An 18199-nucleotide genomic window follows, 5' to 3' on the forward strand; every position below is an offset into this window, starting at 1 on the left:
CGAGTGGTGAGCGTGAGCACGAGTGAGTGCGAGTGGTGAGGGCGGAGGGGCGAGCGTGAGCGCGAGTGAGTACGAGTGGTGGGGACGAGTGGAGAGCGTGAGTGCGAGTGAATGCGAGTAGTGAGAGCGGAGGGGCGAGCGTGAGTGTGAGTGAGAGCGAGTGGTGAGGGCGGAGTGGCGAGCGTGAGTGCGAGTGAGTGCTTCAGTATAAATATATTTTTTTGAGTGAGTGTGAGTGAGTGGCATCCAGTTTTGCCGAGCTATGCTCGATGGTTCCAAGTTTTACAGGCACTGAACTCGAAGCGGGCAGCCAGCTACTGAGGCTCAGAAGCTGGGCTACCTCGGATGTTCATCATAAAGAAAGCAGTTGTTGCGCACAGCTGTGAGGAAATATCATTCGTGATGCAATAAATTTACGCCATTGGCGCGGCGAGAGAATTTGTGTGCACACTTGACGGCCACTGCAACGCGAACTTTCATTTAAAACTCTAATTTTTTATATTTTAGCAACCGCTCAAAATCCCTGGGCTACATCCCTGATGCGTACATCCCTGCGTAAATCCGGATGCCTACATTACTGTTTGCCTAATACTGCTCCTTTCAAACAAATCACGAACGGCCACAACAAAACGATGAGCAACTTCCGAGAACAGTTATTTCTTTTGCAGTACGCAGCTAGAAGCGGTGAAAACTGGCGATGCTGAGTAGAATGCTCTCCGCTAGCAGACGCTTGCTCCCCTAGTGCAACTCGCAACCGCCGCGGTGGCGAGAGTCGTGGCCAGCCGCCTTCTCTCCATGGCCGCAGTGGGGAGATATGAAACTAAAAAAGTATCTAAAAACATTGAGCACGGCTATGGTTGTAGCCAAGGCTCGGCAAAAAGTGTGCCTTTGCTGGCGTCACTTTTCTTTTAGCAAAAAGAAAGAGCAGTAGGACAAAAAAGTTTTCCCACTGTGTCGATTGCCGTAACTGACTCCGTGTTGGGCAGGTGCAACAGGGGAGATGAATAGACCATTGGATTGTAAAAGCACAGGCTGCACAGCGACGAAGCAAACTTACTTTCTGAAATTCGTTCCCGCTGGTGATATCATTGAGGGCCATTTGGCTTACAGAATATACCTAGACAACCTCATGAGGTTATAAAAATCGGAGAAAGTGAGAAAACTGTGGTCTGATCTTTTTAATGGCGCACTTGCTTAAAAACAAAAATTTTAAAGCTGCAATGTGTTCCGAGGTGTGAAAAACATACATTTTACCAGGACACGCCTAATCATGTAAAAAGCACTCTGTGAAATTAGTTATAAGAGAGTTCCAGTTGCAGAATGAGTAAAGTACCGAACTAAAAAAGTAAGATTTTTGCACGAAGGCGTTTAATATAGTAAAATAACACGAAAGTTTGGTAATTTGTTGGATGACACTGATAACCAATTAAATATACATATAAGAAACACTTTTGAATTTATCTAAGCATCTTGGATGACACGTACATCAGCATAAAAATGAAGTGAAATGCTTATAACATTTTTGTTGCGACTTAGATGTTCACACAGCCGTCAAACACAATCCAACAAACTTAGAATGGACTATTGAAAGGTCTGCTTTGCTGCAATGATAGTTAACTGAAGAATTCACTAAACTGCTTCATGGCGACTACAGAACAGAATTTAGACAACTCGTGAGCCCAGGTGCTTGATTGAAACTGATTCTCTCTCTAGCCTCACAATACGTTCACACACTTGCGGCATCAAGCAGCATGGGTGCGTCTGCGTTACTGGCATAATGGGTATCCTTGTGCTGAGGCATGCTAGCTTACTGGTTATTTCACTGGTCAGCATATCGTGTATCGTCAGTGAAGAGAGAAGGCGCCTCTTTGTTTGAAGTGCTCCCAGCATACGTCACCTGCGGAGATTCCCCCGTCAAGAGAACTGGTCGGTTTTAACTGCTTACCATCTGGTGGTCAATTCATCCCCTCCGTTGCACCCGCCTGGCACAAAGTCAGTTACGGCAGTCAACACATCAGGAAAACTTCGTTCTGTCACATTGTTCTTTCCTTTTGCAGGGTGTCTAGCGACCGGGAAAACAGGGAAAAGTCAGGGAATTTCGCGCCACCGGGAAAAGTCAGGAAATTGTCAGGAAATTTTTCAATCAAGTATTACCAGTCAGGGAAAACCATTTCGGGGCCTGCCCACAGTTTCAGAATAGGGGAAACCAGTGTTGCGGGCCCCCAAGAAGTTACCGAACGCAAACGTTCTCGCGCGACGAAAGCGTGAACCGCATGAAATGTTTTCTGGTTTTTTGCAAGCGAAAACGCGCCGCGCACGCCTAAGGTGCGCTGACGCCGCCGCGAAAACCACCCGCACGGTGCGTGCCGAGCGGCAGGCGCCGGCAACATGGCGGATGGCGGCTGCACCGGCCACGGAGTAGTGCGGTAGCTCCAACGACCGCTTCTAACCGCTCTTTAAAATGCTACTCAAGGCACAAACGCACTTGCTTGTGCAGGAAAGGAGCCACCGCAGGCACGAAATCGTCGACGCGGCCGTGAAAATACCGCGCACAAATCACGTCCAGAACTCGCCGTGCGGTTCACGCAACTCGCAGCTGGCTTGGGTTGCTGGTTGCACTTGCGCAGAGGGGCGATGTAGGTGGTGCCCAAATTGCACGCACAACGCGGTTTTTTTCAGCGAATTTTAAAAGTTGCGCTTTTTGGGAGCTAATCTTGAAAGAACTTCTTTCTTATGACATCAGGAGCCAGAATTACCTAATCAAAAAGGAACATAACATGGTTTAGCGTGAACCGCGTGGGGCGTTTCCTGCTCGCGAAAATACACCGCGCACGTCACTGACGCCACTGACGCTGCCGAGAAACCGCCTGCACGCTGCGCGCGGTGCTGCCAGCAGCGGAAACATTGCAGAGGCTTCGACCGCGAAGTGGTGTCGGGAGCTCAAGCGACCGCTTCTAAGTGCTCTCTAAAATGCTGCCCAAGGCACGCACGAAGTTGCTTGTGCGGTAAAGGAGCTTATAATGTAGGCGAAAACGGTACTATAAAACATCATCCGCGGCGCTAGTGAAAGCGTTCATGCAATATCTGCCGGGGTGCTAAGCCTAAACATTTCTGGCGGAGCCAGCCGGCTGTCTCGAGCGCTTCGAAACTGCCGCATGAGGCGCGCACCTCCCCATTGGCGCAAGTCGGCAGGCTCCTCCCAATGCCTCGCGCGACGCGCGTCATTTTCTAAGCGAGGCAGAAGCTGCTGCGCCCGAATCGCATGCAAAAACGCACCATGCGGTTCAAGTTGCATGTCGAGCCAGAACAATAAAAAAAAAAAAAGCAAAAGGTGCTCGCTGAAGCGCAACTTGAAGCTTCTATCTCGCAAGAAGATATAAACTCTCTGAAGCCGTAACAACACAGTGGACGAGATCATTGAGGCTGCAACTGGAAGCGCAGCGAGAGCGGAAACCTCAAACTGAACAAACAAACTGAAGTTAATCAAAGTGCATTTTGAGAATTAGGGCACTTGCAACAAATGTGTTTTTCCCTACAATAGAATGTGTTTTGTATATGCTTTTTATATGCTTCACGGACCATTTCCACAGAATGGCGTCTGTTGTATAGGTCAGGGAATTTCGTTTAAAATGGTCATGGAAAACATGGAAACGTCAGGGAAATTGAATTAGGCGATTTGCTAGACACCCTGTTTTGCTAAAAGAAGAGTGATGATCGCAAAGGCACACTTTTTGCTAGGCCTAGGCCACGACTGTAACCATGCTAGCGCCTGTTCAGTAAAACATCGCTAATGAAAACCATTGGAAATGTGGCTTTCTTTTTCAGAAGGCCATAAAAGTTTCAATGCTCCCTGGTGTTGCCACAGAATGCGACGACACTCTTTGATAAACACGCAAATTATAAAAGCACATAGAGGAAAAAATGGAAAAGCAGAGGCAGTAGCGTAGCGCATCGCACGGAGATGCGTTTGGAACGCACGAGTTCAGTTGCTTTGAACTTCAGGGTGAACAAAATATTGCAACATAATTTCAGAAGTGTTGTTGTCCTTCTTTAGGAGTCCAGCCTCCCCAATTTCATTACTTTGGTTTTTGAATTTCGCATATTTGAAAGAAGCCCAGCAATCCATCCTTTTTGCGTATATTTAAATTTGTTCTGAACAAGCCAATTTTAGATAGCTGATTTGGAGATGGGGGTATCAAAGGGATCACCAATCTAGCATCTAGTTTAGCTTCACAATTTTTTTAGTTTTTTTTTATTGCAGATAGCAAAATTTTCTTTTTGCTGCTTCCCTGTCAGTCTGGCCTAGTTTTTGGATTCAAACAAATTTTGAACAGAACTCTTACACCTTGACGTGCACAAAACCCCAAACTAAAAAAAATAATAACTCCAGCCGCTGGAACATAGCGCCGTCACCTGTGCCACTTTCATTACTTCTTAATTTTTTTCTCTCGCAAGGTATGCAGGTTACAAGAAAACAGGCTTCACTTTTGGCTTGTGCATAATTCATAAAAATAGAACAACGAACAAGAAATGCAAGCGTGCATGCATGTTCGATTTCTCGTGGTCAATGAGGTAGCACCATTGTATACAAACTTTTTTGGACGAAACTTTTCGGTTGGGCAATTTGATATGAAATAATTGCCCATAAAAACATTCCTTGTGCTCTTTGCTTTGTTCACAGAGGAGTTCTTGTTGTGCTACTCGAGACAGAGAAGACTCGAAAGTTGGTGATGGACACAGCTTCAAACATGCGCATAGCGGTTGCGTTGGCAAGCAGCGAACACCACCTGTGCATGGGGCGCACCCATCAAAATTTGGTGATGGTAGACGGATTCCGCGGAGATGCATGCCTTCACAAGCTGCTGTTGCAGGGTCGGGAGCTGGTGAGGGCAGTGCATTACAAAGATCAGCAACTAGAACTTGTTGAGAGGAATGCAAAGTGTCAGCCCCATCGATGATACAAGTTGGTGAACCGCTCAAGACTGCCGAGGCCGACCCAATTGACGTAGTACAGACCGATTACCACGAGTGCTGCAGCATGTCCTCAACGCTGTAGCATCCTCCGTCTTCAAAGGACAGCATTCCAACTCACTGGCATAGCATGTTGGCCATGTTTGAGAGCCGGCTGCAAAACTGCAGAGATTTTGGCAAGCTAGCTTCACATTTTACCGACTTGATGCTGGTTGTGGCCCAGTGGGACAAAGTGCAGGAGCCTGCATATTTTTGGGGGACAGGGCTTTAAAAACAAATTCTTCTAAGTTTTAAGAACTCTGTGAAACTTGTCAGTCTGTTTCCTCACTGATGTCAAATATGCCATTATTTTTGAGTTAGTTAATTAGTTCCCACAATAATTAGAGATAATTAGCCACTTTTGTAGGAACAATAGACAAAGCAGTGTTAGTCATAAAACTATAATATTTATATTTTCCAACACTACGAACAGCAGGGAATGGAATAAGAAAGTGGTTTTTTGATGCATCTCTTAGAACTAATTTACAGCTCATTAAACTTTGGTGTTTTAAATGGGCGTTCAAAATGGTTCCTTGCCATTGGTGCCACCTAAGTTTAATGAGCTGTAAAATTAATTCGAAGCGATGCATCAAAAATCTGCTTCCCTGTTGCTTTCACCAGGGTTCATAGTATTGGAAAACATAAATATTAGTTTTATGACCAACACTGTTTTGTCTATTGTTCCTCCAAAAGTGGCTAATTATATCTTATTTTCTTGGAAACTGACTGCCTCCAAAAATAAAGGCGTATTTGACATCAGTGGGGCAAAAGCAGCAGGACTGACAAGTTTCACAGAGTTTACTCAAAAATTAAAAAATTGTTGTAAGAGTGTCCCCCCTTAAGGGCTTCCATGTCACTGTGGAAATCCTTTCCAACGAAAAAGACGTGTTGTTGTCTTTGCGTCTCGTGCTTCATAGTGAGCTAAAGGAGTGTCTCACTCTTAGCGCTGAAGACAGCCGGATGCTGAGGTGCATGAAGGAAAGAATGCGCAACAAGTTTGACCACCATTCTCTTATAGACGAGCACGGCATATTAACTGCTGCCTTCCTGGACCCACGGTTCCTGGACCATGGGAACGTGCCCAGAGAAGTCTCTCAATTCCCTATGAGACAGGCTCTATCGGGAAACGAGAAGGCAATGAGGCACAGTTTCTCGATCTATGCAATTTCTGGAGGGGCCCTTTGTTGACAATTGTCAGCTATGGAGTGAGAAAATGCAGCAGGCCTGGAAACGGCTGAGGCCTTGTGTGGAGTCTGTGCGAACGTGTTCGACACTGCCGTCCGACATGCCGTACGCTGTCCGACACACCATCCGACATGCCATACAGCAGCGATGCTGCTTAGTATGTGGGATATCGTCTGGTCCGCAGGCTGCGCGCTTTCTTAGTGCTCTGTCCTATGGAATTTCCTGCTTGTACTGGAGGGAAATGTGGCATTACTGTCTACGGAAGCCGCGCTTCAGTGAGCATGCTGTCATACATCATTAAGAAGCGCTTGAAACAGGACGAAAGCAGAGAAGACACATGTGGCGGCTCTAACTCTCAACTGTTTTTACTACGTATAAACACAAATATATATTCAGAATGAACAACGTGCCCAGGTCAACCCCTCAATAGTGCGGTTTGATAACCACAAGATTACAATGTTGACATTCAACAAGCAACCCACAAAATACCTAAGAACATTGTAATCTTGTGTTTATCGCACTGTAATCCTGTAACCATTGTAATCTTGTGTTCATTGAACCACATTATCGAGGGGTTGACCTGGGCACGTTGTTTGTTCTGAGTATATATTTGTGTTTATGCGGAATAAAAACAGTTGCGAGTTAGTGCCGTCGCATGTGTCGTCTCTGCTTTCGTTCTGTTTCAAGCGCTACTTAACGATGTATCAACACCAACCAGCCCAACTGTCGATTTTACTATGCTGTCATGTACCAGATATGAATATTCCACTTGTCCTTGGCATGGCCAGAGTCCTTTTTCTGGTCACGAAACTTCTGCGTAATGCTATGGGGAGCTTCATATTTTGACCAAAGCTCCTGCGCAGCGGCGCTGTGAGTCTGGTGCAGGTGGCTTGCACGGCTGCGGCTGCATTGGCAGAGCATTGGGTCGCCATCTTCTTGCATTGCTTGCTGTGCGACACACTTTTGTTCACTCATCTATGATACCTTAGGTTTGCTGCGTACCTGGTTGCCATTCTGGCTATCAAAGTGCATAGGAACAAGCTTCGCTATTCTGCTTCCCTAGCGACTGCGAACAGTGTGACACGTGGACTCGGTGTGCTGCGTGCCTGGTTGCCAATCTGGCTATCAAAGTGCGTAACAAGAACCGTCGCTATTCTGCTTCCCTAGCGACCGCGAACAGTGTGACACGTGGACGTGGTGTGCTGCGTGCCTGGTTGCCATTCTGCCTATCAAAGTGCGTAGGAACAAGCTTCGCTATTCTGCTTCCCTAGCGACTGCGAACAGTGTGACACGTGGACTCGGTGTGCTGCGTGCCTGGTTGCCAATCTGGCTATCAAAGTGCGTAACAAGAACCGTCGCTATTCTGCTTCCCTAGCGACCGCGAACAGTGTGACACGTGGACGTGGTGTGCTGCGTGCCTGGTTGCCATTCTGCCTATCAAAGTGCGTAGGAACAAGCTTCGCTATTCTGCTTCCCTAGCGACTGCGAACAGTGTGACACGTGGACTCGGTGTGCTGCGTGCCTGGTTGCCAATCTGGCTATCAAAGTGCGTAACAAGAAGCGTCGCTATTCTGCTTCCCTAGCGACTGCGAACAGTGTGACACGTGGACGTGGTGTGCTGCGTGCCTGGTTGCCATTCTGCCTATCAAAGTGCGTAGGAACAAGCTTCGCTATTCTGCTTCCCTAGCGACTGCGAACAGTGTGACACGTGGACTCGGTGTGCTGCGTGCCTGGTTGCCAATCTGGCTATCAAAGTGCGTAACAAGAACCGTTGCTATTCTGCTTCCCTAGCGACCGCGAACAGTGTGACACGTGGACGTGGTGTGCTGCGTGCCTGGTTGCCATTCTGCCTATCAAAGTGCGTAGGAACAAGCTTCGCTATTCTGCTTCCCTAGCGACTGCGAACAGTGTGACACGTGGACGCAGGCCATTCTGCGACAGGAGACGGGCGCTTTCGGTTTCAAGTCGAAGACGGGCATGTGTGTGAGAAACATTTCGACCCCGTGGATGTTATTCGAGCCAATCTGTGTCTCTCCAGCGCAAGAAGTCCAAGCTCTGTGTCGGTGCCATTCCTCGGATATTCAAAAATCTGCCGGCCTATCCAACGAAGCCGGAGGCATGGTCACGGTCACATGATGTATTGTGGGATATTTGTATGATGTCTCTCACTTCCCTGCGTCCATCCCACTATTGCCACAAACTTATGCAAATAAACACTTGTACAGCACAGCCATGGTGAGCTGGTGCAGTCTCATCTGCACACGCTTGGCAGCCGCCTGCTACAGCCAGGCAGCAGTCAAAGCTTTTTGTCATCTGTGTTGCGCAGCCGAAATCTGCGGTGGCCACATTTTGACAATCCAATCAGTTATTTCGAGTTCTGAAAAGCCGGACATGGCTAACTGTGCGTACATGTGTTTTTCTTTAACTTGCCCTTTGGGTTGGTGGGTGGTAGGCGCTTTGCGTGCGAGTGTTAATCTGTTAGACACCTTACCTCTGTGCTCAGCCTAGCAGCCACCCAAGGTTGTAATATCTACCCCTCCCCTTCCCTTCCCTCCGCATGCCCATTATCTGCTTTCATTTTGTTTAGTGTTTCTTTTTCTGCTGTTCATGCGAACTTTCCAACTGTAGATTTCTATTGTTGTTATATTATTGCGTAGCTATAAAATCACGCAGATGCAGTGCTAAACCAGCGTGCTGAGAAGCCGTGTTTGTATACCTATTTGCTCAGCACATCAGGTCACACAGGGCTGCATACTGCTTTAATTCCAGCTCTAGTTAACCCATATCATCTAGGTGGCAAATCAAAGGCTAGTGAATACTATGTGAAAATGCCGAATGTCTGCACTCCCAAAGCACGAACTTAGCCGTGCCTGTCGCACCTAACGAACAGTGAACATGCCTTTGTAACACGCGTGGTCTTTCCTCTCCCGCAGCTAAGGTACGTGTAAGTACAGTTAAAACTTGATCTAATGAAATCACCGGAAACAACCAATTATTTCGTTAAATCGAAAACTTCGTAAAATCGAGACTGCCATTCATAAAACAGTTGGTTCCATAAATTCGATGTCTATTCCAGCAGCCACCATGACATGTAATTGCGGCGGCCGTGGTGCTCGACTGCTGATAATTTAGCGCTGTGCTAAATATCCCTGGGGAAAATAACAATACATGGCTAGGGGTTCTTCGAGACATGAAGCAAGCACCGCTATCACTGCTGGTGCAGTATCACTGATTCATCTTGTTATGTCGTAGTTTATCTCGTAAAGCCTTGTAAAAATGTAACTAGATGCCTCCCCCCCCCCCTCCCCTTTTTTTTTTCTTAAGGGGCACAGTAACCTTTGTTGCGTTCGTACAAAACACATTCGAACTTACTTTTTTAATGAGTCTGCTTCTCGAAATACTGTGTTAAATCGGGAATGGCGCTGAATTTATTTCGTTAATTTGAGTTCATAAAAAGTATTGGGCTGTATAGGCACCTGCGGGGGCATTCAAATGTTGTGTATGCTAGATCGGGAAATTTGTAAGATTTGGTTTCGTTAGATCGAGTTTTGACTGTAACTGCTACAAAAATATGCATAGTTAGCTCAGGTTTCACTGGTGGAAAAGAAGAACAGAAGAATGTAAGCGTGTTGCCAATGGAGAAACAGCTGGCCAGCAAGCATCGCAGAAGGCCGGTGCACCCTTCTCACTAGCGGCAGCTTTTGTCTCTGAATGAAACTTCGGCTGGAGTTTCCTAACCAGAAAAGCATTGAAGGTCTCTCGCATGGCTTGTCAGCAAGCTCGAAAATTGCAGGTGGCTCCAGAAAAAAAAAGACAGGTGGCCCCAGAAAAAAAAAAAGAAAGGCAATATTATTGTAAATGATTTTTTTTTTAATTGCAAAAGTTTGCTCTGCAGCATAAAACGGTAGAGGCGAGTGTGTTTAAATGTACGTAAACAGGGAGTTTTCACTAAGAAAGTCTAAAAGGCTCCGGTGATACGGCCCAAAGAGCCAGCGTCTGTAGTCGGGGGGGCCGGCCTGGGTTGAGTCCCACACTATGTAGTACTTGCTGTCGGGAACGTTGGAGGCCACGGCAAGTCCACAAAAGATGGTGAATGTCTGCGGTCGATGCCGATGTGGTGCAAAATGGACATGTCCGGCCAAATGGAGCCCGTCGATCCGGGGGCCAGGTGTGGGTGACAGCTGGTGTAAGAGCAGCCCCGACGCGAATCCTTCGTAGCGCCACCTCCTCGCGGCGGGTGAGCCCACCAGGGAGGTTTGATCCACACGGTGGAATAAGTGCGCGTGTGGAGCGCCGAAGGTCTTCTTTGTCGATGGCCAACTTTGACATTGCGTCAACTGGAAATAAGGACAGTGGATGGGTCGTTGGAGGTATACGAGTCGCCGCATTCGCCTGTTGCTGTCCAGGGGTCGACGTCCTCTGGGCCCAAGTAATCTTCACTCTGAAACTAAGGGCCGCAGCCTTCGCATGGATGGTTTGGGACATGGGCACTTGATGAAGTACTTTCCGGAGGTCTCGGACTGCTTGCATTGAATCTGTAAAGATGTTGAAAGGCTGTGATTGGTCTGGCCTCAGCAGCTCTATAGCCGTCAAGGCGTCGAAAATCGCTTTGAGCTCAGCAAGTGTTGACGGGGACCTCTGAGGGGCGTAGTAATGGCAGGTTTGACAAAACTGCATGGCTGGGTTTACGACGGCTGTGGTAATAAGGCTTCCTGAAATACTGGTGTCGACGTAAAGTAGTTTCAACAATTGGCAGTACAGGAGCTCCAAAAATTTGTCAGGAATATTTAGAAGCTTCACGCAAGGCAAATGAGAATAAAATGTGTCCCTTTTTTTGTTGATTTCGGATTCGAAAGCGAAAAGAAGCCATGTGGCTAGCCAAGCCAAGTACGAGAGGAAGGTTGCTAGCTGCCACACTCTGCTTCACCCAAACAGAGGTGCTCTGCACTGGAAACAGGCAAAACAACATCGGGTCCTAACTTTCATAGATGCTCTGGGGCAGGCTTTTCTGCAGCTGGCAGGAGTACCGGGGCAGGGAATGAGCAGTGGGAGAGGGCATACGAACAGCAGAGACCACCCACAAGCAATGGTAGGTGGTCCAATGATATGGCACGGCTGAATGTAACACAGCATACACCAGCTGAGCGGAAGAGGCGGTAGTGCAGCACCCGCAAAAGGCAGCCACCGTTCTACCTAAACATGAGTGTAGGGTGCCTGGAAAAGAAAATGGTGAAGTCCTGGACAGGGAGGATGGGGTGGTTGCTTGGAATGTATGTAGCTGACAGGCCACACTGGCCATCCGAGCATTGCCTTTGGCCTGGTGTATCTGTTGGCTGGCAGGGATTCATCCCAGCTTAACGCCCCAACACTTGCGTGTATGGAAGAAGACTCAGTGGCCTTAAACCTCCCTGTGATCATTGTTGGCGGCCTTAATGCGCACAGTTGCTTTGGATAATGTGACAGCGGTAGCCAACTTCTGCTAGAATGGGCAGACTACGGGATTGGTGGTCGTGAACACGACAGAAAACAGCAATGGCAGGACTACTTGGGCTGCTCACGATAGGTCCTCCTGTATAGGTGGTATTCATTGAAAAGTTTAGCTGTCAATTTCTTCACTTGGCAACACTGGAAACGGCCACGGACATGACCGATGTGCCACAGATATAATGGGCTTGTGCCCCTGCGCCCGCACTCCGAAGAAAAAAAAACACCGGCATGCGTCGTCTGCTCAGTTTTTAACCGATTCTCAACAGTGGTGTCAACGGAGATATTATTAATCGCACTCACATTGGACTCGAGGCATTACTTTGAGTTCGGTATGGTGAGTTTGGAACGTCCAACACAAATAATGTGCTTAGCACAGACAAGTACCGCCATCCCGCGGAGCCTGACATAACCAGTGATGGCGAACTCGTATGGTTGCCTGCATGCGCGCCTAGCCAGTGAATACAAGCGATAGATTACTGCTTAGTCTCCCCTGCTGTGTTTCCCAAGCTAACCAGCATGGTCATTGACACAGGTGGCGGGGAGAGCGCTGGCAGTGACCACAGCAGATCAAACTCTCGTTTGGTTTTGCGACCCCCTCACAATGCCTGCCAAGCTTGGACCCATCCAAGCAGTGTACACTGACAGACAGGGCTATAGAAGTGGCTGACATGCTGCAGGAGGAAGCAGGAGCATTGAAGGACTATGAAGAAGCTGAGGTGTGGATCCAGCAAACGATCGGCAGGGTCCTGGCCACCTCACATTTGCCAAAGCGCATGGGTGAAAGTAGAACGTAGGGCAGGGAGGTTACGGAAGCACTAGCAAGATGCAAGCAGCTGTGTTGGGAACACGGCTATGCGGTAAGCCATGGCGCAGAGGTAGCAGAGCTGAGGAGGTGGTGGGACATGTACCTAGAGGCCAAGAAGTGCAGTGCAAGCTCCGAGCGGTCAATATCAAGTATCAACGGGGTACATTTGGACACAGCATCAAACATCCTCCCCACCCTTGCTCCCTGGTGACATGGGATGCGGTGACTGGTACTGAGCTCAGCGGTGTGGCCTGCCTTCGTTTAATTGAGGAATGTACGACGACCAGGCTGGGCATCCAGGCTCTGCGCATCACTGACGTCAGTGAGGAGACTTTGGGGCAGGCCACTTGCGGAATCGTCACGCAGGATGAGCTGCCACGTGCCTTGAAGCACCTCTCGGGACAAACAGATGCAGGCCTCGTTGGTATCCTCCTCTGCTATCAGAAACACAACAGCTCTTACCAGAAGCATTAACTGCTGTAGTATCTAGTGGCAATATCCTGGACGGGTGGAAGGTGTCTCAAGTCAGGGTGATCCATTAAAAAGTCCATGGCAAGTGCTTGCTCGAGAGCTACCAACACACTGCGGTAACCTCGGCCTTGTTCAAAATACTGGTCCACATCTATGCATGGGTGATGGGCTGGGCAGAAAAAGGATAGGTTCCTGAAAGGGTTCTGATCTGGGCACTGCTTAAAAGAACAACGGCAGCTTCGAAGCGCTGGTAATGAAAAGGAGAAACATGACAAGTGCAGTGAGCCCATCCACCTTGACAGCTGAGTTGTGCATGCTTGAGTCACAGTTTCAGAGGTCATAATTATGTTTTCAATTATCTTTTCTGTTTACCTGGAAATTTGTAACTATTGAAAACCATGTACAAATGTGCTTGCTTTTTGTGCACTCTTCCCGTGTTCTTTTCACCTTGCTCATATGTATTATTACCGTAAAATTCCAAACAAGTGCCCCCACTCGTGTAAAGTGCCCCCCCCCCCCCCCTCCCCTTAATTCACTGTTAATTTCGTGTTTCCACGCCATCCCGGGAAAGCGCCTCCCCCTCCCTGTTCTGTGGCCTCCCCTTGCTCCGCGCCCCAACATCCACTGTGCTTTGGCAACACAGGCATGCCATGGCAGCCTGTGCATTTTTCCACATGCATTCCTATTCAACTTTTATTTGGAACTGACTCAGAGGAGCCTTTTGATGGTTTTGAAAGCGATGACTAACATTCTTTGGCAAAATATTAGGTCCGTGTGCATTCCGTCTTTTTTTTTATTCCTGGAGGGGATCTTCCCATCTTAAATTCAGTGCCATACGGGGATAGCGCCCCCCCTCCCCATTTTGCTGCTGATCTCAACTTACCTGCAGGGAGGGCTCGGAATTTTACGGTATGTATTAGCGGTGTTCGGCTGATCTTGCTGGCTCTCTGTTTAACCTTTTACATTTTCACTCTTGCTAGAACCAAGTTGTGGGAGGAGCTAACCATCCCTTGGAAGCCCCCGCAGATTGCATCAAGGGTGTCCTGACCAGGTGCCTAGCTGGACGACTAGGACACTGCCACTTACAGCAGGGACAAGAAGTGTGGCCACTTATATCCTTTCTGCAGTGATTCATCATTTTTATACTCAGTCCCTCCCACATCTTTATGTTCACTTCTCAACAATCCATGAATATAAGCTGGGCTGTGTCTAACGTGCACTTTTGTCTAACGTATAATGAAGCTTTGTCGAACAAGTAAACCTGCCCAGATTCTGCCCCTGCCTGCTACTACTAGTTCATACCAAAACAATTTCGTACTATGTTGCCCTTAAATGCCCCAGGACCACGTCACAACAACTTGTAAAAAAAGAACCAAGAATCATCGGCGGCAAACTGTGGCTGTTGTTTTTGGTGCGTGAAGAAATAGTTCCTAAATCCACAGCTCAAGTACAAACAGTTAAAAGTTTAACATAGGTAAAATGATATCTGCAGATGTTCCGAGCTGTGCAAGTTGTACATTAACACATATCTGATTGATCTGAAAAAATGAGGGTTTACAGTAAAACCTCATTGCAATAGACACTGTTACAAGAGACACTTGTTTATAAGACAATGGAAAATGGTTTGGTTGGTCTTCCTATGTTCACCATGTTAGCAACATTGCATACAAGAGACATGGTTACAAGAGACACTCTGTTACTGAGGGCAACTTTTTTGAGTCCGTTCTTCACTATTTAGAAGAGACACGATGAAAGGGGAGCCTTATATGAACGACCTTGTGGAAAACTGCCCTGAAGATGAGGCTTTGACCCACATTCAAGCGAACGCAGAGGTTCCAGAAACTTTTGAAGAGTTTTTGTCTGCAGATGTGGACCTTGTGTTTTTGAGGAGCCTACAGATCCTGTGATCCTTGCACAAGTAAATGGTGCACTAGAGGATAAACCAGAGGAGGAGAATGACGAGGGTATTGTGGGACAGAAAGCGTCGGCAGTTAAGGCTGACAGTTGTCTAAGAGCACTTTAACGGTATTGTGAGAACAGGAACACTTGCAAAGTGAACTGCTTTACTTACAAAAGTTGGGAAGGAAGCTAATACAATCTGCAGTCCCTAAAACTACTATGAATTACTTTTTTAGCCATAGTGAGGATTTTCTTGTCGACCTGTCTGAAATGCTTTGATACTGATTTATAAAAAAGTGTTCATGTTCGAGTCTGCACTGTTTTTATAATTTTCGGTTACAAGAGACCTTGGTTACAAGATACATGTTCCTCGGGTCCCTTGAGTGTCTCTTATGACAAGGTTTTACTGTAGCACATATTGATGCGATTAAAAAGTAGGCAGATCCTTTCTTGGATGGCTAGTGGAGGTGATATGACTATGTAGCATTCATCGTGTAGTGTGAAAGGTTTGTGTTTACAAACCAAATTCACTTCATTATCTCTCCCTTCATTCTCCTCTTTCTCGTCAGTTTGGAGGTTGAATTGACGACCAACCATGGGAAACTAGTTTTACACACTCACACACACACAAGCATCTTTGTTGGATGGCCCAAGGCAGCAGGGTTAAAGGATTGGGTTAATAGTGACCTGCTATGGTTGCTTTGCATTTGAAAGACCACAGTGCACGGTCAGCACCCACTGTGTCTTTTTGTCAACCTGGTGGCCTGATCCAGTCGTCATAGAGGGGGACTTGGTCAGGACGGTGTTTTGCAACAGGCAATTCTAGTGCACTGTAGTCTCAAACTGGGTGACAGATTGTTCGGGCCTCTTCGCTTCTGCAGGTGAAGCATTGGAGCGGTCTGGGTGGCACATCTACCCAACCAGCTGTGTTTGGGCTGGAAAAGAAGAGAGAAATGGACAGTGTAAATACTGACTGACAGTAAGGATTTTATTGAAGCCGACAGTATGAGAACTGACAACGCTTGAGAATGAAACCTCTAAAACACGATAGAACAAACTGTTATACGTTACCTATATGCTGTCGGCTTCTGTTTTTATTAAATTACTGTGAGTGTTAACAAGGCAGTGCAAATTACCATGAGTGTTTTCCAACAGTTCCAGTTAACAGTGCAGCTTAGATGGCTGAGTACCAGCCCCTTCCTACTTTTTAGTGCAGCATCTTTGGGGCGGGGGGGGGGGGGTGGGGGGGTGTTGCTGTTTGTGGGCTTTCTGTTCATTTTCTCTGTGAATTGCGGCATTCAGTCCTTATAGCAACACATTGCCTATCTTTAAATTTTTGCAATGGCATGTGAGTGAAAAGGGTTTTTCTGATAAGAAGGTTTAATGGCTGGGTTCTTCTTGTGCAAGTTTTATGGCCTGTTGGGAGGACCAGGAGACAGAATAAAAAAACATGGTAAAATGCTAAGCGTTTGTGTTACACTTTGCAAGTCAATTTTTGTGCCAAAATGATTCCAACTGACATGAGTTTCAGTTTTGGTAGTCGCCAGTGTAGCAGATCTTGTTACGGGACTTTTCTAGGTCTCGTTTACCATCAACCTCTCAAGTAAACCGACCCAGTGAAATACCACCTACCCCCCTTGCTCCCAGTGAAACCGAATGCAGCAGTGATAAATGCGTGCATGGACTCGGGCATGCACACTCACACAACCGTGTCATTGTGGAGGATGGACAAAAAGGAAATTCAGGGTTAATTTCCCTTTCGGAAGAATTGGTCAGGAGCGGTATTCTCGTAATTCTCCGTTTTGAAAACGTCCATTCTGTGTCCGTTTTATTGTGACGCACTTTCAGTTGTAGGCGGTCTTTGGGTTGACTTTTGCGCAACTGTTCTTGTGAACACATTTTAAACGATTAAACCTATTTTATATTGTCTTTTATGTGTTTATTGTTCCACCAGTGAACCAAGAACAATGCAACGAAAAACTGCCTCCTCCAAATCGTCTGCTCCGTGTAGCTCCGAGAAGCCGCAGCTCATAGCTCTGTCGTGCTTGCATGGCGTCACATCCGGGAGCTCGCTTTTAGCCAATGAGGGCTTGCTCAAAATGGAAACTTTTGAACCAGACACAAAAAAGACAGAACACCAGAATACCGCCTCAGTACAGGTGCCGTCATAAGTAATTGGAACACGGTCTTGCAAATTTACAGGAATTTCTTCTTCTGGAAACTACCTAGCTGCATTGGTGTGTGCTTAAAGGAGTACGCCCTAATAGAAAAATCTTACTGTAAGCCAGTGATGGCTGTCATAAAGCCAGTGAGAAATATTTTGTGATAATCACAGATCTTTGTTCCAATTACTTATGACGCCGCCTTTACATGGCACTGATGACTTTGATAAGATTTGGCTCTTCCGGAACATGTGTACTAGAGGCAATTGCGGCTTATTCTGTGATAAAATGGCAAGGCAGGCTCGCTAGATTTGAAGGCTCATTTGAACCACACCCGTACTCACGTTTGCACAAATGGCACACGCTTGTGAAAAAACAGATAGAAGCTGGGTGCCACTTGGTGTGAATGTGAGCTTCTAAGCTTGTTCAATTACAAGGTTTAGCTTTGCATTTTGTACACGAGGTGACGTTATCAAGGAAAACCAAACTCTTTTTTTTTTTTTGAGGTGTCCCAATGTCATCTTTGCCGTCAATACGCAGACCTACCAACTGTGATTTGGTCCTGTGAAGAAAAACTCCTACAAACTCTTAAAAACCACCCCATTTTATTCTAAATTATGAACAAGGGGCAGTGGGAGGCCGCGCTGCTCAGCACAGACCCTCTGACCCAGGCCTCACAAGCCGAGATGGCCCGAGACGTCGCAGAGATCTAAATGAATCCTACCGTCGCCGGAAGAACACTGAAGTCGACATGAGAAAGGTCCCACCCGTGGCAACAGTAAAGTTTCATCTGATTTTATCTGCTGTATCCCGTGTAAGACCAATGCATAATAAAATCATCTCCGTAAAAGTCTCTAAGCTCGGTGTAGCCCTGAAGGCCAGTTAATCAAAGCTGATCTTGCCGGTGGCTTTCCTGCAGGCTCCTTGTTACTCTGCGCTCCTCCAGTCACAATCGCAGACATGAAAGTCATTGAAAAGTGTGCCTAGAACCTTTACCATGGTTAAAATCAAATGCAACATGTTTTTTACTTATGTTCCATCTTCCTGCCTTTGCAGTTACTTCTGTCTTCGTTTACTTCTGTTATCTTGCGAAGTTTTGCACAATAGCAGTAGTGTCATGGAATGTAAACACAGGCATCGACCCTCTTTATTTCGTACTTCAATTTATCTCATTTTGTAT

The 18199-nt window shown here is 46.9% G+C and overlaps 1 protein-coding gene across 8 annotated transcripts in view; it reads left to right on the forward strand.

Moving 5' to 3' along the window:
• LOC144153045 (uncharacterized) overlaps nucleotides 1-16058 on the forward strand; it is a 59040-nt gene extending 42982 nt beyond the window's left edge. For 3 of the 8 annotated variants that reach the window (XR_013319284.1, XR_013319280.1, XR_013319285.1), the window contains one exon: nucleotides 13764-16058. Coding sequence is in view for 1 of the 8 variants with exons in the window: in XM_077684679.1 (XP_077540805.1) it covers nucleotides 13939-14009; nucleotides 14697-14865 (240 nt within the window). In the remaining 7 variants the exon portion in view is untranslated. Of the gene's footprint in view, nucleotides 1-4681; nucleotides 13545-13763 lie in introns of those variants that run through there. The other 5 variants (XR_013319283.1, XR_013319286.1, XR_013319281.1 and 2 more) reach the window with 4 other exon arrangements.
• The last annotated feature ends 2141 nt before the right edge of the window (nucleotides 16059-18199 follow it).

This window comes from Haemaphysalis longicornis, unplaced genomic scaffold (assembly GCF_048455015.1).
Source record: "Haemaphysalis longicornis isolate Haplotype H1 unplaced genomic scaffold, Haemaphysalis longicornis Haplotype H1 scaffold_9, whole genome shotgun sequence".
Taxonomy (NCBI): domain Eukaryota; kingdom Metazoa; phylum Arthropoda; class Arachnida; order Ixodida; family Ixodidae; genus Haemaphysalis; species Haemaphysalis longicornis.